This window comes from Gobio gobio, assembly GCF_949357685.1.
Source record: "Gobio gobio genome assembly, chromosome: 3".
Classification (NCBI taxonomy): Eukaryota; Metazoa; Chordata; class Actinopteri; order Cypriniformes; family Gobionidae; genus Gobio; species Gobio gobio.
In genome coordinates this window covers 12709889-12734258 of record NC_137099.1, presented here as the reverse complement: position 1 = coordinate 12734258, position 24370 = coordinate 12709889, and the positions used below count along the sequence as shown (strand labels likewise).

At 37.2% G+C, this 24370-nt stretch overlaps 1 protein-coding gene across 1 annotated transcript in view; it reads right to left on the bottom strand.

The window, feature by feature from the left end:
- Positions 1 to 24370, bottom strand: part of cacna1hb (calcium channel, voltage-dependent, T type, alpha 1H subunit b) — a gene marked incomplete at its 5' end in the record, with an annotated part of 91176 nt that overhangs the window by 9233 nt on the left and 57573 nt on the right. The window contains 16 exons of the mRNA XM_079811975.1: positions 912 to 1205; positions 1892 to 2013; positions 2454 to 2532; positions 2936 to 3006; positions 3628 to 3761; positions 7312 to 7421; positions 9412 to 9563; positions 12373 to 12565; positions 15160 to 15249; positions 17062 to 17187; positions 17375 to 17501; positions 19434 to 19618; positions 19966 to 20034; positions 22828 to 22951; positions 23064 to 23164; positions 23466 to 23792. Of these exons, the coding sequence (XP_079668101.1) occupies positions 912 to 1205; positions 1892 to 2013; positions 2454 to 2532; positions 2936 to 3006; positions 3628 to 3761; positions 7312 to 7421; positions 9412 to 9563; positions 12373 to 12565; positions 15160 to 15249; positions 17062 to 17187; positions 17375 to 17501; positions 19434 to 19618; positions 19966 to 20034; positions 22828 to 22951; positions 23064 to 23164; positions 23466 to 23792 (2304 nt within the window). The remainder of the gene's footprint in view (positions 1 to 911; positions 1206 to 1891; positions 2014 to 2453; positions 2533 to 2935; positions 3007 to 3627; positions 3762 to 7311; positions 7422 to 9411; positions 9564 to 12372; positions 12566 to 15159; positions 15250 to 17061; positions 17188 to 17374; positions 17502 to 19433; positions 19619 to 19965; positions 20035 to 22827; positions 22952 to 23063; positions 23165 to 23465; positions 23793 to 24370) is intronic.

Sequence of the window (24370 nt, the reverse complement as noted above, 5' to 3'; positions counted from 1 at the left end):
ATAATTGGGGTCGCTTCAACCCGTGGACTTGGCAACACAGTGCAGTTGAGTTCTGTTGACATTTGACAACTAACGTTATGCGTCGCTCGGTCGCTCCGTTGCTCTGATTGGTTGTAGGTCTATCCAATTGAGGTCTTTCCTGGTTCGGTTGAAACACGCCCCATAATCACAGCCCAACGGAGCAGAATCAGACTCATATTCTGACTAGAATTGAGTATGACGACGTCAGGCTAAATACATTATAAACTGGATAAATGTGTTTGTTCAGGTGTCTGGTTAAAGATATTGATGTTTTCAATAAATATATTTCTTTTTTCTACATGAAAATGTCAAATGTTTCAATTTGTCCATTATGGTACAATGTTGCCTTGAGGCAAATTATGAACATTTTCATTGCTATTGTTATAGTGTCCTATTTTAAGCAGGAAAAACACCACAAATAATTTTTTCCTCATTGAAATCATATTGCGTACCATAAAGGGTTTTAACTATAATTTTTGCCATTTCTTAAAAACAGGCTTGAATCCAAACTGTATGGCAGCTTTTCTTGGATTTCCTCAAGTCTGAATAGTGTATTATTATTGTTCTCTGTAATAATTCATTGAATCAATGATTATGCCTTGCTTATGTTAGACCCCCCCCCCATTTTGTTTCTGTTTGTTTGTTTGTTTTTCTCCTTTTCTTTGTACTCGTATATGTATACATTATGTAAAACATGTAAAAAACCCCCCAAAAAACAGGCTTGACGACATATCTTAAAGAAAACCTGAAAAAATATTTATAAAAACAATTATATAAATTAAATTATATATATATATAAATGTTCATATTATACTAAAATATCATTAAAAATTGTCATCTTAAACATATGAAAAATACATTTAGCATTACTCTAATCCAATAGAACTTACCTGCTCATGTGAAAGAGTCTCCATTTTAACTGCTGTACCCTCAAGCCCAATGACTCCGCCCATAGAGGCGGTGCTTTGTCTACGACTGGCCTTAAGTTCTTCCCTCAATTCCGCCTCCATCTCGGCCTCCTCACGGGCATCTTTGTTACTCTCCTCTAAATGTTTCATGAGCACAGCGACCACAACATTCACCAGCACAAACTGTGCCATCAGCACAAATGTCACAAAGTATAGAGGCGACAGAAGCGGAAGGTAACTCAGACATTTGTCATTTTTACATTCCCGCAGGGTATCCTAGACACACACAGAAACAGAAATTGTGAGTTCTGCCAAGCTCAAAAAGTGACAAGTCCTGAAAATGTACTGTATGCGGACAACAAATAATCTTTTTGACAATCAATTAAGAGCTAACATTAAAGGGATAGTTCACCCAAAAATGTATCCATTTGTAACACGTTATAAAGTAAATATCTAGCTTCCACCAGACCACCTTCCATATTCAACTTATGAAGAAAGTGTAACGCCTATCACATGTGCCAATCAAATCGCTTATGCTACATCCAACATCATGTCATGCTTTTTCCATAAAATTAATTTGGAAGGCTTTCTGGTGGAAGCTAGATATTTTACTTTAAATATGGATATTTTTCTTACAAAAATGCTTCAGAAGGCCTTTATTAACCTCCCAGAGCCGTATGGATTTCTTTTATAATGGATGGATGCACTTTTTTGGGCTTAAAATTTTGGGCTGCCATTCACTGCCATTATAATGCTTGGATTAGCCAAGACATTTTTTAATATAACTCCGATCGTATAACTCCATGTGAAAGAAGAATGACTATACATCTAGGACGGCTTTAGGGTGAGTAAATCATGGGGTAATTTTCATGATAGGGTGAACTATCCCTTTAAACATCAGCATTCACTAATCAGGTATTAATAACAAGCAGCATGAATATTTTTCATGGTTTGCAAAATACCTTCATGATTCCGTTCCAGTTGTCTCCTGTGGAAATGCGGAATAGAGTGAGGAATGCCATGCCGAAGTTCTGAAATGTAGCATGCCGGCTCAAACCCTCACACGGGTTCTCCTCAGTGCATTCTGATTTAAAAATATTACATTTTAGTACTTCACCACAAAAATACATTTATTTGTTTTAAGCAACAACATACACTACCATTCAAAGCTTGGGCTCTGTAAGATTTTTGTAAAGAAATGAACACCTTTATTCATGCAAGGACACATTAAATTGATTAAAAGGGGCAGTACAGACATTTACAATGTTACTAATCATATTAGAATGATTTCTGAAGGATCATGTGACACTGAAGACCGGAATAATGATGCTGAAAATTCAGCTTTACCATCAATAAATTACATTTTAAAATATATTACAATAGAAAAGGAGCTATTCACAGTACTACAGTTTTTACTGTATTTTTGATCAAATAAATGCAGCCTTGGTTAGAATAAAAGACTTCTTTCAAAAACAAACTTTTGAACGGCAGTGTATGATAACAGGAAATGAATGGTATACCGACCAAGTTTGCCAAAGAGTTCAACTCCCAGTGCCGCATAGATGAAGAACAGCAGCATAAAAAGCAGACCCAGATTACCAACCTAGAGAACCAGAACATCACCAGAAAAAAGTCATCTATGGCCTCTATGAAGTACTGTAGTTCCACAATACAAATCCCAAAGGATATAGCACACAACATATGTGACCCGATCTGGAGAAATGAGTCGGAAGTCGCAACGTTCCATTTTAAGATACGGGCCGATAATGTGGAAAAACAATGGAAATATCGATTTTTCTTTTTTAGCTAATTTCAAAGAACATACATTAAAAAATAATCCCTGAAACGTCACTATCTCTGCTCTCCGAATATGGTGTTAAACGTTGTATAGAACCAATGAAAAATCTTAGAAATGTAGAAGCCCAAAAATGTCATCTTAAAATGGAATGGAAAGTTACAACTTTCAACTAATTTCGCCAGAACGGGTCACATATGAACTTACTGACCTGCGGTAAAGCTTGAACTACTGTATCCAGAAGAGATCTCATTCCTTTAGCCATCTTCAACAGCTTCAACACTGAAAGGGAATTGTACTGTATATTATATTTCATTTTTTATTTTAATCACTCTTTTTGACATTACTTGCCACAAATCCTCACTGTATTAAAACATGTTAGCATTATATAAATGAATACAGTACCATTTAAAAGTTTGGGGTCTATAAGATATTTTAATATGTTTAAAAAAAGTATCTTATTCTCACCTGATTATTTTATCAAAAATACACAGAGGTGATTTCATTCTAATATGCTGATTTGCTGTCCACAAAAACATTTCTTATTATTATCAATGTTGAAATCATTTGAAAACTGCTTAATGCTTTTGTGGATTTAAAAAAATATATTTTTCAGGATTCTTTGATGAACAGAAAGAAAAAAAACAGCATTCATTTTAAATAGATATCTTTTATAACATTATAAATGTCTATCCTGTCACTGTTTAACATGTCCTTGCTGAATAAAAAGAAAGACAATCTTATGGACCCCAAATTTCTGAATGGTAGTGTAAATAAAAAAATGCAATTTTTAAGATTTGCTAGAAAATCTGGAAACTTCTTCTCGCTCTTGACACATCTTAGACATTGCTTTATTTCCTCATAAGTCATGGCTGGCATGTGCGTGTTGTCGTGCATTTATACCTCTGGCAATGCGCAGCACTCTCATGATGCGTATGATAGTTGGGTTGATGGGTAGAGAGGCATTCAGGTCAATTTCCTCAAGTGTGATGCCCATAATGGAGAGAAGAACAATTGCCAAGTCTAACTGATTCCACCTGACAGAAAAAAGACAGAAACACAAAATGAGATAAACGAGACAAGGTCCTGTGAAACCATTTAATATTCCTGGAAAGCGCTACACTTTGACCATTAGAGACTGCCTGAGGAAAGGTCTTTCTTTAACGCTGAAATTTCAAGCTTAAAGGGCCACAGAATAGGAATGACAATGGAAGACAATATTAACATCCTGTATTTTTGATTTATAAAGGGGAAAGTTATTAATTTAGAGACTTTCAAGACTCTTTCTCTGCGTCAATGTCACATAACTATTCATGATTCTGCATGGCCTTATCCTATGAGAAGACCTTGTCTCATTATTATTCATGACACCATATCACCTTTCTCTATGATAGGCACTTCAAACAATGAGTTGATACCATTTTGGAACATGGATCGCAAGTTATCGAGTTTGCATGACATGCAATTCTGACAGAGCGACAGGCTTTCAATCAATGACTGACACATTTGAAATATTTGTGTGCAACAATCATTTTTATAGCAGTTTGGCACCGAGACTCATTTCAATAAAAGCAAGTCGCAGTTTGATACTTTTGATACATCCCAGACACCATCCGTCTTTACTTTAAATTCAGACCACTTATAACTGTGAATCAATCAGCGTCACAGAATAACAGACTTTAAAGTTAGGGTGCATTAGCAAGGATCTATTAAATTGATCAAAAGTGACAGTAAGAAAGTTTACATTGTTACAAAAAAAATTCTACTTCAAATAAATGCAGTTCTTTTTAACCTTCTATTTAAAAAATGCAAAAAAAAAATGATCACAGTTTCCACAAAAAAATATAGCAGCACAACATTGATGATAAGAAATATTTCTTGAGCATCAAATCAGCATATTTCTTAAAGGAACACTCAGGCCCGTCGCAAGGGGGATGCGAGGCCCTGTGTGAACGTGACGTGCGAGGCCCATGGGTATATTAACGGGGGTATACTGATTCTATAGTGACGTATTATTAGTTGTTTATGTGGATATTTAAGGGGAAAAATAAAATAAATTCAGTTTAACAGCATTAGGTTCAAGAAGTTAAACTGTAGGCTACCTGAACTGCGCACTGCGCACATTTTGATGTTTAAATGTTGTAAATTATGAATGGGTCAAACGTGTTTGCAAAACGGCCTGAATCCACTTGAATGAGTTTGGACTGCTCTCTCACTGAATCATCTGAAGCCATTTCTCAGTCAGTAAAATAAACAGACAGTACTGAGAGAACAACCAGCTCTGTTGTTCAGTTGTTTTCCTCTGTGAACATGCGCTAAATGGATGTTTGGCTATTTAATTGCTTTTTGCAGTTTTCATATTTAAAAAACGTTTAAAACGTCTAGAGATAGAGTAGCCTATAGGCTTTACTCGTTCTGCGGCACTGATGCTCCGAAAGGTGCGTAATAGTTAGGTTATATGGTTATTTAACTTAATAGTGTTAAATAAAAAAACTTTTGTGCGTACATCAGCTGAAATGCAGGCGTCCTGTTTTCTCCATGCATGCAATAAATGCACATCCTTCAATGAGCGCGCGTTTCTATAGCCTATTTACTTGAACTTCTTTGGTAGCGAAATATCTATGGTTTAACCCATTTCAGAGGCAGCCAAAATAAAATTTGAATGGACTGATTAAAGCTCTCTACGAACTTGAGGTGCGATGCCCGCTGACTGACATGTATATGCGCATGAATCAATGTCACGCGCCTTAATCATTGTCACAAGCACGCAAAGAGAAATATTGTAGCCTATAGTTACTGCATAGCCTAATAAATTTTTAACAAGCAGAATAATACAGCATTATAATACACATTTTTAGCTGTGTCTTTTTAACTATTATTGTATTTTGAAGGACAAAAACATAAACTTTAACTGTCAGCTTTTACATCAAGTCAGCTGTCACTTTACTTTGCGAGGCCCTGGTGAGGCGCGAGGCCCTGTGCGGTCGCACACTTGGCACAGCCCTTGCGACGGTACTGGGAACACACCACTTTTTTTAAATAGGCTCATTATTATTAGCACTTTTAGCATAGCTTAGCATAGATCATTGAATCTGATTAGACCGTTAGCATCTCGCTTCATTTTCCGTCGGTCTTAGTACACGATGTAACTACAGAAGAGTCAAGTTTTAAATAGGAAAAATATTGAAACTCTTTGGTAATTTTTTTGAGCGAGATGCTAACGGTCTAATCAGATTCAATGATCTATGCTAAGCTATGCTAAAAGTGCAACCGCCAGACCCGGAGATCGGCTGAAAGGATTCGAAAACGGTAAAACTCAACTGTTTAACTGTAGGGGAGTTGGAAAATGTGCCTATTTAAAAAAAAAAAAGTGGAGCGTTCCTTTAAGGATCATGTGACACTGAAGACTGGAGTAATGATTAGGGTTGGGTACCGTTCACATTTTAACCGGTATCGGTACCGGTACCTGAAATTCGGTACCGGTACCCAACAAAGTTTGACTTTTGAACCCAACAAAGATTTCCCACAAATTATGTGTTGTGTATTTTCTGGTAATCAAATGAAGACAAAAGACATTTATTTAATTTATCTTTTAATTTAATTAAACTCACAACTGAGCTTTATACGGTTACCATGAAAACATGAAGAACATTTTTAATTTATTACTTAAAAGATAAAGTTTTGATAATTTATTATTATTACATTAGTTTTAGTATTATTATTAGATTGAGACGTATCTAAATTCTACTGTAAAACAGTAATGTATTTGTCAAAATAGCCAAACTTTTATTTTGACGGGTTGCCGTGAAGACCTTTGAGTTTCTGTGTGTTTATGATATGACGGTAGTTTTTATAAAAAAAACGGTAAAATGCTGATGAAGTGACTCAGTGGCTCTGGAGATGACGTTAGTGCGTTCATGTCCTCATATGAGACGACATAGATGGAAACATGCGACCGTCACGCGCGATTTGGAGTGTGTGTGTGTGTGTGTGAGGTAAATTGCGCGTATACGGCATTCATTCGCACAGAGACATGCAGGATTCATATTTAAATAGTCTTTTATGCGGTTTAATATTCACAGACACTAGTCTATATCACCAGATGCGTTCTCAAGTACCGAAATTTGGCAATGATTGATTTAATGTGAATCGGTACTCGGGAGTACCGGCGTAATTCGGTCGGTGCCCTTAAAAGTACCGAATTCGATACCCAACCCTAGTAGTGAGTGATGCTTAAAATTCAGCTTTGTCATCAAAGGAATAAATTATATATTAAAATATATATATATAAAAAAAGAAAAGAATAGTACTGTTTTTACTGTGTTTTTGATCAAATAAATGCAGCCTTGGGGAGCACAGAAGACTTTAAAAACAATTAATATTGTATATTAATGCATGCAGTTATAGCAGTTGTGAACGGCGACATGCCATTAAAGTGAAATGAAACTGATTGCAGTTGTTTTCTCACTTCTGTGATGAGAACAGACCCATCCTGAAATGTCAACTTAAGAAAACTACTAACCAGTGAACCAACTGTCTAGAAAAGATACTGCATCTCTGCATTGTGTCCTCAAGAGGGAGCCTTACCTCTCTTTGAAAAATCTCCTAAAGCCAAAGGCAACCAGTTTCAGCACAGCCTCGATCACAAAGACCAGCGTGAAGACATAGTTACAGTACTTCAGACCTTCATCAAGATACTGAGAAGCACAGACATAAACAGTGAGACACCTGCAATATTAAACTCTGAATTAAATATAAAATCAAATTTGAACATTGTATTTATATGATCCTGGTCTTATTGTGAATGATCCATCAGTGCATATTATAAACGTTTGTTATAAATATGCATGTTATAAATATTTCAACAAAATGTAATTGTTCTGCCTCTGAAACAACATCACCAAGCCCTCTTATTTTTCAACCCCTCCCCTCCAGCCTGGTGTGTTCAACTTCATGCAGCGCTGCACAGACCAATCGGCGTCTGACTTAAAGCAGTGCATGCCGGTTAGAAATTTTGTCTGACTTGAGACAGCACAGACGCCACATCACTGTGATGTATGTCATCAAAGTACCGTGAGAGCAGACGGCTGACTCAGCATGAGCAGCTTCTCAGAGCGGCAGCACAAGCTCTGACAATGACACGCTGTCCCACGATTGGCCGGATTCACCGATGACAACAATGACGTGTGTCTCATGTTTATTCTGACACCTTCAGTTCCGCTAATGTGAAATCCATAAACTGCTTTCATGTAACCATAATGTTATATTGTGTCATACTTATCAAAATAACACTGGTAAAAATATATAGACCCACAGGATTGGTATTTAAATAATATAGGCTTATGTTGAACTCAAGGCCGTAACCATGTCTTAGACTTAGACATTGGGGGGGACCAAATGGGGACGGGGGGTGGGGGGTTATTGGTCTTATTGGTTTATTTAAAGGAATTAGATTATTCAAAAGGATTAAAAGGGATTCAAGGAAATAAAGAAAAAGAAATAAGAACGGTAAAAGTTCCAGTTCTATTGTAGTTATGAAGTAAACTACCTGCAAATAATGTATATATTTTTTCAAAATATGCATACATTCACTCTTATTTTCGTCTGCCTAATACGTAAAAATGCAAAAGTTTCTTGTCGCGTCAAATTGGGTTATGATTTACATAAATAATGCCATATTTTCAATTCAAAATGGTGAAATTTCATAAAAAATGTCAAGTAATTTGCATCATATTACTGTTGGCCGCTGAACGTTTTTATCTAAGAAAATTGAACATTTTACTTTTGTCATCCTAGTAACAAACAGAGCGGTGTGTAATGGAGTACAGCAGAGCAGCATCAACAAGGCAATTTGGCCATTTCTAATTATTTGGGGGGACTTGTCCTCCTCAATGTCTATGGTGGTTACTGCCCTGGTTTAACCTTATTCTTGTACAGCTGGCGCTGTATTAAGCAGTATATGAAAAGTGTTTCTTTTGCTTCATGAAAACATCTGAAATGTCTGTGTACTTGACAAATATTGCATCTAAACCACTTTATCTGTGACAACGTAAGCACGAGCGCCACTGTGGGAAGCAGAAAATGTCCGACTTGGCGGCTCTATTTTCAACTCCTCCCCTGGCTGCAAGTGGCAACTCTCGTCTACGCAACGGTGCATGAAGTCGAACACACCTTATCTGTTACATAACTCCCAATTTTCATAATCCAATTAATTCCAGATGCATAAAATTATGTCTCACCCTATATTTGTTTCTCATTGAAAACCGCATTGAAATGCGTCTGATTATGGAACCAGTGTTGTTATCGTTAACTAAAACCAAAACTAAAAATACTAAAAAAAATTATGTTAATTGAAATGAACTTTAACAGAAATGTAATTACAATTAACCGTGAAGGAATTTTTTTACATTTTCATTTAAATCTGGAATAAATTAATGTCTAAATAATTAAATACACATAAAAATACCAATAACACACATAAAAATTACTAAAATGGAAATTATAAAAATACTAAAACTAATTAAAAATACCAACAAATATTAAAATAGTATAGTTAAGCATTTGTGTGCCATATGTTGACTAAAAACGCTAAAATACTGTTAGCATTTTTGCAGCCAGGTTTTTGTTAACCTATTGCTCATGTCACTGCCCTGCAGAAGCGGTGTGTGTGTGTGTAATGCACCAAACCTTGGGTTGTCTGTAGTGCTCCATTGACATTGTAAGGACATTAATGGCGATGATGATGGTGATGAAAAGGTCCAGATAATGACTAGTGCAGAGCGTGTGAATATAGAGGCGTGTTGGAGAGTAGTCTGCATAGTACGGTCTCTGTAGGGCTTCTAAAAGACAAAACACACACCCAGAGAACAATAGAACCCTTGGGGTGCATTCAGGTACTTACACACATATACACATGCTCATCTGTTTTGTAATACAGCTTTAAATTGAATATGTCTTAATATTCAAGTAATTTGCGACGTTTCATTGAAATAACTCAAGGGCATGATGTGTGTTGTTAGCGTACTGTATAGGCTACTTTGTTGTCCCTGTCAAACACAAGCACACTGACCCAGTTTTTTTTCTGGCCAGTAAATTGCTAACGTGGCAGTGTGTGTGTGTGTGTTCGTGTATTCACAGTTAGCAAACAGTCGAGTCATCCGAGGGGTGTTATAAATGTCCAGCCAAGCGTCCCCCCACATCCATCACTGCTGAAGACTGCTCAAGGTGTCTCTGAGTGAAGCTTTGTGTGAGAGAGAGGCAGAGCAAGTGAGATCTTGAGACTAACTAAGTCACTTTCCAGTTCCATGGTAGACTGATGGTCTTTGATATATGCAACAGTACTGTGAGTAATGATCACTCAGGGTGTTGCTATTAAGCTGCTAAACAGCTTTTGTCATGTTATATGATTGCTAGGGCTTTCTGGGTTGTTGCTATGCAGCTGCTTACTGTGCGTTCACACCACCGGCGGAGAGAGCGTCAAAGTTTCCGGAAGTCATTCATTTTCAATGGGAGCGGCGCGTCTTGGGCGATTTGGGCATTGAGGAGAGTTGAAATCAGGTAAACTTTATGGTAATGAGCTATGACGCGGTTTAGCGGCTACCAATCCGAATGTAGAAGTGCTCCGCTTGAGATGATTCCAGAGAACGCAGTCCTGTAAACTTTGCTTTCGAGCACATTAGTTCCCAAGCAAGACGGAGGAGAAGTTGATCATTTCCGTGGCGGGTTTCATAAGAAATACTATTTATAGCCAACATTTTCGCGCTAGAATGCGTTGAATGCAACGTACAGTTACTGTTCAACATTTTTACCCCTAAACGTGGCTTGGGTCCCTACCTACACTAAATTGCCAAAAGTATTGGGACACCCCTCCAAATTATTGAAATCAGGTGTTCCAACCACTTCCATGGCCAAAGGTGTATAAAATCAAGCACCTAGGCTTGCAGACTGTTTCTACATACATTTGTGAAAGAATAGGTCGCTTATCACCAAGTGCAATGCAAAGCATCGAATGCAGTGGTGTAAAGCACACCGCCACTAGACTCTAGAGCAGTGGAGACGTGTTCTCTGGAGTGACGAATCACATTTCTCTGTCTGGAAATCTGATGAACGAGTCTGGGTTTGGCGGTTGCCGGGAGAACGGTACTTGCCTGACTGCATTGTGCCAAATGTAAAGTTTGGTGGAGGGTGGATTATGGTGTGGGGTTGTTTTTCAGGGGTTGGGCTTGGCCCCTTAGTTCCAGTGAAAAGAACTCTTAATGCTTCAGCATACAAGACATTTTGGACAATTTCATGCTCCCAACTTTGTGGGAACAGTTTGGGGATGGCCCCTTCCTGTCCCAACATGACTGCACCAGTGCACAAAGCAAGGTCCATAAAGACATGGATGAGCGAGTTTGTGTGTCAAAGAACTTGACTGGCCTGCATAGAGTCCTGACCTCAACCTGATAGAACACCTTTGGGATGAATTAGAGCGGAGACTGTGAGCCAGCCCTTGTCGTCCAAAAACAGTGCCTGACCTCAGAATTGCGCTTCTAGAAGAATGGTCAAAAATTCCCATAAACACACTCCTAAACCCTGTGGAAAGCCTTCCCAGAAGAGTTGAAGCTGTTATAGCTGCAAAGGGTGGGCCAACTCCATATTAAACTCTACGGATTAAGAATGGGATGTCATTAAAATTCATGTGCATGTAAAGGCAGGCGTCCCAAAACTTTTGGCAATATAATGTATGTAATATGTAAGAAATATGTGGTTCTAGCAATTTTTTCAAATTTTTCGCCAAATCTTGTTACCTGACATTAGTAAAACTACTTAAGCACAGGATTAAAGTGGCATTTGAGGCAAAAATAAATAATTATGTGTTAAATGTGGTTTTGAAGTAAAAAAAAAAAAAAGTCAAGCGAAGTCAAAGGGCTTTTGAAGAACATGTCTGTGGAAATCAATACTATGGGCCAGATTTACTAACAGCTTGCACCAACACAAACCCTCTTTTGGCATTAAAAAACTACTGTCAGGATTTACTAAAGACACGCAGTGGAAAAAATTGCATTAAAATTTATGGGAGGAGAGTATTTAAATTAATCACGCAAGGTGATTTACTAAGGTTTGTGCTAGTCAATGAACTGGTTTATGTGCCATTATTTAACGCCCCAAAAAAGCATGTCTTAAACCAAATGCTAATTTGCGCTGCTCTTGGTAGATTGTGTTGGTCATTATGGAAATGATCCAGCTGTGTCTGTTTTCTTTTTTGCACATCGTCAGTAGATCACGCACAGAACTTTCCACTCCCATCAACGCTTTTTTGGTTTTACGCTCTCGCGCTAATTTGCCGTTTAGTAAATCTGGCCCTAATTGTCTATTTCCCAAGCTAAATACACACAACAGCAATTAAGCTGTACTGTGCTGACCACTGTGCAAAAACGTTATAAGCAATAAAAGCACTCTGTTCCATGCTAGTTTTTATCCTAACCTGCAGTGACAATCCACAAAATATTGTGTTGCCCTCTGCTCCTGTTAATATTAAAGTGGCAAAAAAAGAACAGAAATGGCCCGAAATCCATTTAGTTGTTTCGTTCTAAATTTCACTTTCAGTGACAGCAGGAAAATGACTGAAATTTTGTTGCATTGTCCCATTACGAAAAAGACACTCACTTCTGCGTTTCTTCTCCATGCGCTTCTTTCTCTTTTCCTCTCTCAGTCTGGCCTCCTCTTCCTCTTGGTCTTGTCTACACTTGTGGAAGTTCTCGACCACCACACCTACAAACATGTTCAGCACGAAGAAGCTGACGATCAGCAGGAAGGAGATGAAGTATAGAAGCATCCAGGGATTATGATTCCTTATGGGCTATACAGAGAGGAGAAAGAACAGAGAAATCATTTAGATAAGGTGGTGACATTGATTAATCAAGGAAATATTCATGTGTACACATCTTTTTCAATTAAGCCTGGAATATTCCTGTGTGCATCAGCACAGTAGAATACACCGGTCATGCATAACATTATGACCACTGACAGGTGAAGTGAATAACACTGATTATCTCTTCATCACGGCACCTGTTAGTGGGTGTTGTATATTAGGCGAAAAGTGAACATTTTGTCCTCAAAGGAGGAGTTTGTCCTGTGTTAGAAGGAGGGAAAATGGGCAAGCATAAGGATTTGACCAAGTTTGACAAGGGCCAAATTGTGATGGCTAGATGACTGGGTCAGGGCATCTCCAGAACTGCAGCTCTTGTGGGGTGTTTCCGGTCTACAGTGGTCAAAAGTGGTCCAAGGAAGGAACAGTGGTGAACCGGCGACAGGGTCATGGGCGGCCAAGGCTCATTGATGCACGTGGGGAGCGAAGGCTGGCCGGTGTGGTCCGATTAAACAGACGAGCTACTGTAGCTCAAATTGCTCAAGAAGTTGATGTTGGTTCTGATAGAAAGGGGTCAGAATACACAGTGCATCGCACCAGTCAGGGTGCCCAAACAGTGGGCACGTGAGCATCCGAACTGGACCACGGAGCAATGGAAGAAGTTGGCCTGGTCTGCTGGCTGTGGCTTCTTTCAGCAGGATAATGCGCCCTGCCATAAAGCAAAAATGGTTCAGGAATAGTTTGAGGAGCACAACAATGAGTTTGAGGTGTTGACTTGGCCTCCAAATTCCCCAGATCTCAATCCAATCGAGCATCTGTGGGATGTGCTGAACAAACAAGTCCGATCCATGGAGGTCCCACCTCGCAACTTACAGGACTTAAAGGATCTGCTGCCAACATCTTGGTGCCAGATACCACAGTACACCTACAGGGGTCTAGTGGAGTCCATGCCTTGACGGGTCAGGGCTGTTTTGGCAGCAAAGGGGGGACCAACACAATATTAATTGTGTCTTTATTAATCACCTGATTGGTGAATAAACTAAGTATATAAACTTTATATGCTATATTACTTTTCATACTATTCTTTTGTGGAAATGCTGGAGATGATAGCTAGCTCTTGTAGTTTATTTTGCTGCATTTCTATAATAATTACATTAAAATGTATTGAAAAATGCAGGTCATAAGACTTAATGGTTCCCCTAATCACTAATTTATTAATTTTGATGCATCTAAAAAAGCTCCTTATTCCAAAAGTGTGTTCCTTCAAACGCTTGATGCTTGATTGTCTTGTAGTATTTATAATAACTTTAGTTTGGTCATGCCATGTGCCAATATAAATGAACAATATTTATATAGTCGAAATAATATACCAGCTGTCTTTGTACATTTTGTAGATTTTTTTTTGTTTAAAAAAAAAAGTTTATTATTTTGTTGTTTTTATTTCAAAATGTAATTTATTCCTGTGATGGTAAAACTGAATTTTCATTACTCACATCTTCAGTGTCACGTGATCCTTCAGAAATCATTCGAATATGATGATTTGCTGCTCAAGAAATTGTTGCTGCTCTTTTTATTATCAATGATGAAAACAGTTGTGCTGCTTAATATTTTTTTGTAAACTGTGACCAATTTTTCAAGATTATTTGATGAAAAAAAGGTTTAAAGAACAGCATTTGAAGTCTTTTGTGACATTATAATTTACTGTCATCTTTGATCAATTTAATGCAACATTTCTGAATAAACATATTAGAAAATACCCCAAACAGTAGCATATATAGTTTCTCTGAAATCAAGTCTTATTATCTTACATCATTTATTATTATTATTATTATTATTATTATTATTATTATTATTATTATTATTATTATTATTATATATTAAGTAAATGTATCTATCTACTAAAAAAAGACAAAAATACTGATGAAGACTGACGGAGAATGTGAAGGCACCCTTGAATATAGGCTTACTATGATGCATGCATAATCAGAATATGAAAATTTTTATTGCACACATAAAAGTAATTGCAAGTTGCATTCCCTATAAAATGTAAAAGGGCAAAACTGTCAAGAGGAAAAGAAAGTAGAGAGAAAGAAGCCCATCAGGACGAAATCAAAGACAGGAAATGCGACAGGAAGAAAGTGCAGAATGCAATGGAAACTCTGTACTTGTCTTATTGTGTATGCACAGATGGGCCACTGTAAAGGACACTATATAAACCAGTTGTGTTGAGTCTGTTATTGTCCGTGGACTGAACGTTTCTGTCCATGTGTGTGTGAGTATAAGACCTCTCAGTGGAATTAAATGATGAATGTTCTGTCTCTCCTCCTCAACCTGCTCATTTTGGTGTCCTCCACTGTATTTTTATCTCTCTCTCTCTTTTCTCTTCAGTTCAGGGCTGAATTAATCAAACACTTGCTTTACCCAAACCCGCTGCTGCCTTTTGTGATTGTGTCACTTGAGCTTGTGGGAACAAAAAAATAGTAAACACTCCTGGTGCCTGCGTTTTCTTTTGTTATAACAGACAGATTCAGAGTAAGGCGTAAGTGTTTCCACATTGAGTAGAGTTATCTGAAGAATGCACACACCTGTTGGTCCACAGCCACCGCATCTAAGCCATCGTACATAATGTTGACCCAGCCGTCTTTAGATGACAGGACAAATAACGACATCAGTGCCTGCAAAACAGAGATAACGTGGATTCATGTGAACAAGAGAATATTACTGTATCATTGACAACAATATGAATATCTGTACAATTTTGAGATGAGATGAACATAATTCTGCTCAGTTGAAGGCTACTGCACAGAATTTTTTTTGTTTGTTTTTTGGGGAAAAAATCTAAACATACTAAAACAACAAACAACACGTATTTATAGAATGCATATTGAATTAATATTGTATATTAAATATTGAATTTTTCCTGTATTGATTGTTGTTTCTTAACTTTACTTGCTATTTTTTTTTGCAAACTGGCAATATGTCCAGCCTAGGAAAATTGACACCTTCCCCATTTATTGAAATATTATTTAAACCTTTTGTAAGCATATCGCATAGTTATGCTTGGAGTCAATTGTTTTATTTGTAATAACGCAATGAAACATGTCAGATTGGGCAGACAATTTTTGGCTAGGCAAAGAAATTATGATCAAATGCAAAATAAATTATGAGCACATGCAAAAACAAGAGAGAACCAAAGCAATATTAATAGCTAATTATGTTGTAGTCAATATGTGTGTAACGGTTGGGTGAACCAGGAACAGGCTGAAGACTCAGAAGATCAAAATACTTAAACTTTAATTCAGGTGTGTGTGTCTAATCATCCTTGTTTGCTTTGTGTGTTTATCTTGAGTTTGTCGGGTCTCGTCTATAAGGTTACATTGTGTTACTTTTCTCTTTGGTATTTGGATTTACCTGTATTAAACTCTATTTTGAACCTATCTTCATCGTGCGCTTAATACCACAACTCATCTGACATCTCAGCCAGCTTGACAGGTGTGCTTGAAAAAAATCAAACATGTTGGATGCCAAACATAATGTTATAGGTGGACAAAGTACACAACTCTATTACTTGAGTAAAAGTAAAAGTACTACTGGTAAAATATTGCTATGTTACAAGTGAAAGTTGTAAAAACAGATTTTTACTTTAGCAACTAATTAAAAAACTTAAGCTCTTTACAAGTCACTTTAAGGCCGAATGTACGACCCTATAAACTGATACACATCTGATTTTCTCCCAGACGTTTACATTTTTGAACATTTTATGAGACATGTATCAAGTGAATGCCAACTAAACTAATCATTAATCTTTTCAGAAAACTGAAACATACTTTCTAAGTATGGCCATGGGTGCACACCCTATGGCCATGGGTGCGCAGAGGGATCAGTGTTCAAAAAATGTTGGGAAACTTCACATGACCCTACAAGAGTGATTACTGATAGGCTATCTGCAAAAAAAAAAAAAAAATTAAGGAAGAAAAAAAATCCTCCACTGACTTTCAAAGCTGCTACAGAAACATCTTTCGACTTTGAGGACCTTGATAAAAAATGTAGTGGAGTAAAAAGTACGATATTTGTCTTTCAAATGTAGTGAAGTTAAAGTCCAAGTTTCCTGAAAAAATAATACTCAAGTAAAATACAGATACTCAAAAAGTGTACTTAAGTACAGTACTCAAGTAAATTTAGTTACTGTCCACCTCTGCATGAGGGTATTAAATTTGAAGCTCTAAGCTAAAACATAACAGGAAAAAACATATGAACATATGAAAAAACTGAACAGGTATAAGAAACACTTTCCACCAGAACCCTGTCATCTTGATGAAATGCACTTGTGTGACCTGAATCTGAAATATAATGGGCTGCTTGATGGTTTAGAAAAAGGGCAAATGAGAAGGTTGATTTTTTAATAAAAGACACTGCCGGTGGTCATAATTCATTGTTCATGAATTCCCCTTAATGTCTATGTCTGTGTGTGAGTGTGAGTGTCCTACCTGACCCAGGTTATCGAAGTTGTACTTCCTACGGACCCATCTGTATTTAGCATCCAGGCACTCTGATCTATTGGTGATGTTTCTAGTGTCAAAGCCTTCACAATGATGAAACTTCCCCTTAAAGAGCTGAGTAAAAGAAAACCTTACATTCAGACAGCTTTAATACAAATTAACTGCTAATTACAAAGCAAACAACTGCTCATATGCTAAAGATATATTTAATAAATAAAACCATTAATAAAAGTTAACAAAAACTAACTAAATTCGGATTTTTGTTTTTTAAATCATTGAGATACTAGCAGCATGTGTGTACCTGAACTCCCAGAATGCCAAAGACAATAAAGAAAGCGCAACAGATCAACACAATATTTCCAATAGGTCTGAGAGATGTGATCAATGTTTCAACAACCAGCTTCAGTCCGGGGGCCCTGCTTATGACCCTGGCAACACAAACACACACACACACAAAAAAGCATATTTAGTGTTGCAAATAGGGCTTGACATTAACACCCGCCAACCCACCAAATGCGGGTGGATTTCAGAAGTAGGGTGTAACACACTCCTTTTAGCCACATTGGCGGGTTGAATTTTATATATAATACATGCATTTTTAAATTGTAGTCTTTTAAAAAGGCATCTGAAAGAAAAAGTACAATGTAGTATCAAAAATATAAATATTGATACTGAAATTTTTGAAATGCTTCCAATACTCATTTTCCACAGAACAGATACACGATACCAGCTGCGCTTTCTCGCTCGCTTATCTCTCCGACAGCGAGTTGACACACAAACCCGCCTCCCCTCATTCATTCGTTTAATTTTCTCCGGAGGAATATTGTTGGTATTACAGGGCTTGAAAATGTAATTATTTTTCTCTGCTTACTGCGTTTAAAAAGTCAAATACACACAAAATAATGTCAAAATGGCGGTATTGGTGAGTATTCACGTCAGTTATGTTTTAAGTAAATGTAAACAGTTGAGAAAGAAAACCCCTTTGGAAAGTTAAGTCAAGCCCTGGTTGCAACACTATATCTGAACTCAAAGAAAAACCACTGAACTAGAAAGAGGCTGTTAATAAAAGGGCTCTGTGTTGAACAACAAGCTGACGAGACTAGATGTGCTCTAGTGTTAGCCTTGAAATGAATAGGTAAGTCTGCTCAGCAGAATATATCTCTGTCTGAGACTTGCAAGGTTTTGTTCAAATGTGTGTAGCGGAAGAGTTTCCTATGGAAGCTCGATTCTGCCATGGAATAGAAAAATAAAAAAGAGTAATTGCAACTTCAATAGTTCAATAGCTTTAATAGTTTTCTGACAATAACAAGATATTAAGTGTTTCAAGGTTTCAGCACCATGGACAGCAACGCTATATTATATTTTATATACACTACATTGCCAAAAGTATTGGGACGCCCCTCCAAATCATTGAAAGTCACCAACTTTCTGCAGAATCAATAGCTACAGACCTCCAAACTTTGTGTGGCCTTCAGAATAGCTCAAGAACAGTGCGTAGAGAGCTTCATGGAATGGGTTTCCATGGCCGAGCAGCTGCATCCAAGCCTTATATCACCAAGTGCAATGCAAAGCGTCAGATGCAGTGGTATAAAGCAGGCCGCCACTGGACTCTAGAGCAGTGGAGACGTGTTCTCTGGAGTGACTAATCACGCTTCTCTGTCTGGCAATCCGATGTACGAGTCTGGGTTTGGCGGTTGCCAGGATAACAGTACTTGTCTGACTGCATTGTGCCAAGTGTAAAGTTTGGTGGAGGGGGGAGTTCAGCATACCAAGACATTTTGGACAATGTTATGCTCCCAACTTTGTGGGAACAGTTTGATGTCATTAAAGTTGTAAAATGTAAAGGCAGGCGTCCCAAAACTTTTGGCAATATAGTGTATATATATATATATATATATATATATTAGTGCTGTAAATAGATTAACATTTTGAAATCGCGATTAATCGTACCTTTGTAAAATGAAATTCGACACGCCACTACAGGATGTAGTGTAGGATCATGGGTGCTCCAACGCTATTGGTTGTTGCTCTCGAAAGTCGCACTTCATTTGCATAAAATAAAATCTCAACTTTGTAAAATCTCAAACGCCAGCTTTTTATTAAAATTAATGGGATTGTGACGCTTTGTTGCTGTGTGACGCTGGTAATGTGAATGCAGCTTCACCAGCTCCAGTTCCAATTCACTTTGATTGTATCAAAAAAGCAGTGTGAACATTCTGCTAAACATTTATTTTTGTGTTCCACGGAAGAAATATAGGTGATCTAGCCCTTTAAGAATATTACAACAGCCTTCAATAGAGGACATAATGTACTTCCCCACATTTATACACACCCACACATTCCTTCAATAAAAGTCTTACCTCAAGGGTCTTAGTGTTCTGAGCAGTCGAAGTACTCGTAAAATACCCAGGATTCTGTTCCCGCCAGAGGAAGCGAGTGAGACCAGGATGTCCACAATAGACACAAATACCAGCAGGCCGTCTAGAACATTCCAGCTGCTCTTCAGATACGAGCCTGGACCAGCGTACATGCCAAGAGAAACCACCTACAACAGCATAACAATCATAACCATCATCATCGCTGACATGTCATCAGCATATTGCATTATTATTGTTTTATTATATTATAAATATAACTTAAATAACTTGCACTTACATTGTACTTCCCTAAGAGAGTACTGGGTAATATAAGGTAACTACAAGGGTTAAGGTTAGGTTTAGGGGTAGGTTCAGGGTTAGTACCTAGTTATTATGCAGTTATTGTAATAACTATAATAAGGACATAGTATATGGGGAAAAGGACTGTAAAATAAAGTGCTACCAAAATAATACACAAGTAACTAAAATGTATGCCTTTTCTAAATCAATTACACATTTTTTATTAATCTCCTACCTTCACAGTCATCTCAGCCACAAAGATCAAAGTGAAGATGTAGTTGGACACTTTAAGAAAAATCCGCTCCTGTCAAACAATGATAAATGAATAATGAAAATGTCCTTTAAAATGGCAACAAATGCACCATATTCGTAACAGACCAATACAAAAGCAGCTTTGAGATGTTATTGTTTCCCCGACTGATGAGAAGTCACCAAGTGACTTTTTAAGTATTTATTGTGCAGTATATTTTCATTACTGAGTGGTATGTGGGTTTTTTTTTTTTTGATTATGATAATGGGTTTATAAATTAATACTTTTATTCAGCAAGGATGCATTAGATTTAATAAAAAAGACAGTAAAGACTTTTATGTTACAAAACTGAATGCTGTTCTTTTGAACATTCTATTAATCAAAGAATCCTGAAAAAACATGTTTCCAAAAATATGCAGGATAACTGTTTTCAACATTGATAATAATAGAAAGCAGCAAAACAGCATATTACATGTAGATTGCATTATTACGATTTTTAAACGATCATGTGACACTGAAGACTGGAGTAATAATGCGGAAAATTCATCTTTGCCATCACAGGAATAAACTACATTTCAAAATATAATAGCATATAAAACAATTATTTTAAATTGCAATAACATTTCACACTATGACTGTTTTACTGTAATTTGGATTAAATAAATGCAGCCTTGGTGGCCATAAGAGATATATACATACAAAAAACAGTAACACTTTACAATAAGGTTCATTACATTAGTTAACATGAACTAATAATGAACTGCACTTACAGTATAAACCATTTATTTATCTTTGTTAATGTTAATTTCAACATTTACTACTACTTTATATATCTTGTTAACATTAGTTAATGCACTGTGAGCTAACATGAACAAACCATGAACACCTGTATTTTTTTAACAAACGTTAACAAAGATGAACAAATACAGTAACAAATGTATTGCTCATTGTTAGTTCATTTTAATTAATGTATCGCCGTGCATTTCACACCTAGGCCTTCAGCTGTATCCTACCTGAATTTATTCACCTGTTAATAAAATCATCATGACGCCACGGCTATAGAAACCATTAATATTATACATCTCTCATGATTCATATTATACATCGCTCATGAAGCAAGAATGAATTATTAAATTATTAAACCATTTAAGAATTATTAACGCAGGAAACCCAATTGACCGTTCGCAAAGACCCGCCCTCTTTAGTTACTGTTGCTATGTCCGACAAGCCATGGCGCTCTCACACCACACACATCAAGGAGCAAAGAGGATACTGACAACACGCCGACAGACAGGACAGAGCAAGTTACTTTTGATATGAAACAGTCTCAACTATGAAATTGTCATTTTTTTAAAGAAATTTAAACAATAAATAGCGTTTTGTGGCTCTTTAATGTGTCGTGATCGCTGTAGCGCCTCAATTAAAGCTGCTCATGAACCGATTATCTCTTCCTTCTAGTTAATTGATAAGCATAACATAAGCATGAATGAACACTAAAAGAAATGTTGTTTCAACTGCGGAAAGACGTCAGTACACACCGTTTTTCCAAGTTCAAGTCCACCGACGTTACTCTCCTAACTCTTCTGACTGCTTTGTCGGACAAAACGGCAGATTCGGCGATGTGATTGGTCAGATCGCCTGTCAATCAAACTTGCGGTGAAGGGTGAATTGACACAATTTAACAAGTCTCCTTTCACTGCAGCCACAGCTGCACCACATACATCATATCTAACAGAAGCATCGATCCGCTCCGTGTTTTCCGTGCATTTTTGTAGTAGGCTACCTTTTAAGTTCTCCCAAATTGTGCGTTTTTTTTGTGTGCAAATTCTACAGGAAAGAAAACGCAACAGCATAAATGGTTCTTGAAAAATGTTACCAACAGTATGACAAATTTATTTCAGGGTAGGTTCAAAGATAATACAAAGTTTTTAATTAAAATTGATTTAAACAACAAAACTCGCGATTTTAACAGTATAAAAATGTTGAAAATAATATATTCATAACGAAAATAATAATAATAATAATACATTTCGATCATAAATTTACAAGAGAAAAAAACGGGGCTAGGATTAGCCAGCCCAGGGTTGACTCTAGGCTATAAAAAATGTCAATAAAATTTTGCGGGAATTTTGAAAATGGCTTTGCAAGTATGTTAATTAATACATACATTTCTTCTCTTCTGTCAGCCATTGGGGTTTGAAGAAAACTCTATTAAAACTACAGATGTTTTATCTTGTGCGGTTTGCTAGTTATTCTGACTAGGCCACTACTTATAGTACGCGTCGCTCTCTGATCATCCAATCAAAGGACATGAAAATGCCGACGTTATTGTACGCCTGCTAGATGGTCGAAATCTGATTGGCTGTTTAAATCTGAGTGATTATCTGATTGGTTAAAGCGCACAGTTTCGTTGCCATTCATTTTAATCTAGAGGTGCCCGTAATATTGATCCTGAAGGCCTCAAGGCAGATTTCTTTGACCCTGGCAACACATGATGCCTGAAATATGATTGGATAAAAGCTCTAACATAAATAAACCCTACTGGAAGCAGCGCAACCAAGAGAAAAACTATGAAATTAAGGAAATAGACTATTGGGAACAATTTAACACACATTCATGGAAAAAATATATTAAAATTTAAGTCAGAGATTCTGATTAGACCAGCAGAAAAGGCCTTGCTGGCCCTGACGGCCCACCACTGCATTAACTAAAGTTAACTAATGAAACCTTATTGTAAAGTGTTACCAAAAAAAACAAAAATTTCACAGATCCAAACTTTTGAATGGTAGTGTACATAAATAATAGAGCTAAATGAAAGTGCTAGAAATGTGTTGTGATTGTGTTTACCGTGCTGTCGGGCTGGATCTCGGGTCTCTCTAGAGCGATTGTGATGCAGTTGAAGAAGATGAAGAACAGCACAATATGATCAAACATCTTATGAGTGATGACTTTCTGACAGCGCATACGGAACCTGCAGAGAACGAGAGGGAAATAGCGGTGTGTATAGCATGAGAATGTGCAAGCACAGCATTCTTTAGTTGTTTATGTGTGTGTGTTGGCTGGTTTTCTGTGTTGCTACTCACTCGTTATGAGGGGAAAATAAGTAAAGTGACCAATCCTCATGGTCCCTGCACCACTGGGGTTTATACGGCTCCAACAGTTTCTTCACAATGAGACACCAGCTCTAAACAAAACCAGATAAAAAAAAAATAACCAGGTAAAAAGAAAAAAGATGCAGAAGGAAAATACATTAAGTTTTTAATGTAGTAGTTTAAATGTTAGTGGTGCAAAACTTGCCACAAGGATGCTAAAGTATGTAAAAAATCTAAATTTATGGGATTTGTACACCTATCTTACCATCCTCCTGTCAAACTTTGTGAGTTGGATCACTAAGAATGTGCAGCTTGTTAAGGTTTGTATATAGAGATATGTGTACAGTATATTGGTATAATCAACAATACAAATGATTAAAGACAAGGCCCCACCTCCTCAAATTCATCATCATCCGCCCCTTTTGTGGATGTTGGCTCGGGGTGTGTAATGTTTGGAGGGGATGGATAACCTCCATCAAATCTGCCATTACACTCCAAATATGGGCGTGGAACCTGCAAAAGCTCTGGGAAATCAAACGAAACGCCGCCTAGACTGCCGGTCCTGCTGGATTTCCCATCATCTGATTGGTTTTCATCCATGCTGTCCTGTCCCACTCCAGAAAGCAGCGACTCGCGCTCCCCAGACTGAGCACGCCTTATTAGACTGGGGGCATGGCCAAGGCTGTTCCAACTGGAGCGGCGACTTCCCCAAAGGCTGGACTACAACAGACATGCAAATTATAGCTGTTTATCATGGCATGCAACCGATGGTGTAATATGTAAGAATAATGCAAAAAGCAATAAGTTGACAATAAGTTCATTAAATAAATATCATTTAAATATTAATACGATTTAATTGACTACACCATGGTCTGTCTGAATACTCGATTCTGATCGGCTGGAAGGTAGCTTCAGGTCAGTTTAATCATCATTCTATATTAATGCGCTGCATTTGATGCATACCGACATGAATGAAGTTCCAGGCTTGCATAATTTGATGGGTTTGTTTAATCATGTTCACTGCTTAGATTACTGAAGCATGTCTTTGCAGCAGACAAAAAAAACCTACGTGCATTCACAACTATTACAAACACTATTCTTCTGCTTATACTCCAAGCTTGTACCTTTATTTCGCTGGAGCCCTCTAATGTTGGATCGTTAAAACAATATGCCTGCTTGAGCATTACTCACAATAAATGAAGCAGGTTTTTATGCGTTTGCACCAATGCTGCCCGTAACTTTAACGAAATAGCTCTGCTACTGAATCGCTATATTATTTATAAGGGGGTAACAGCTGT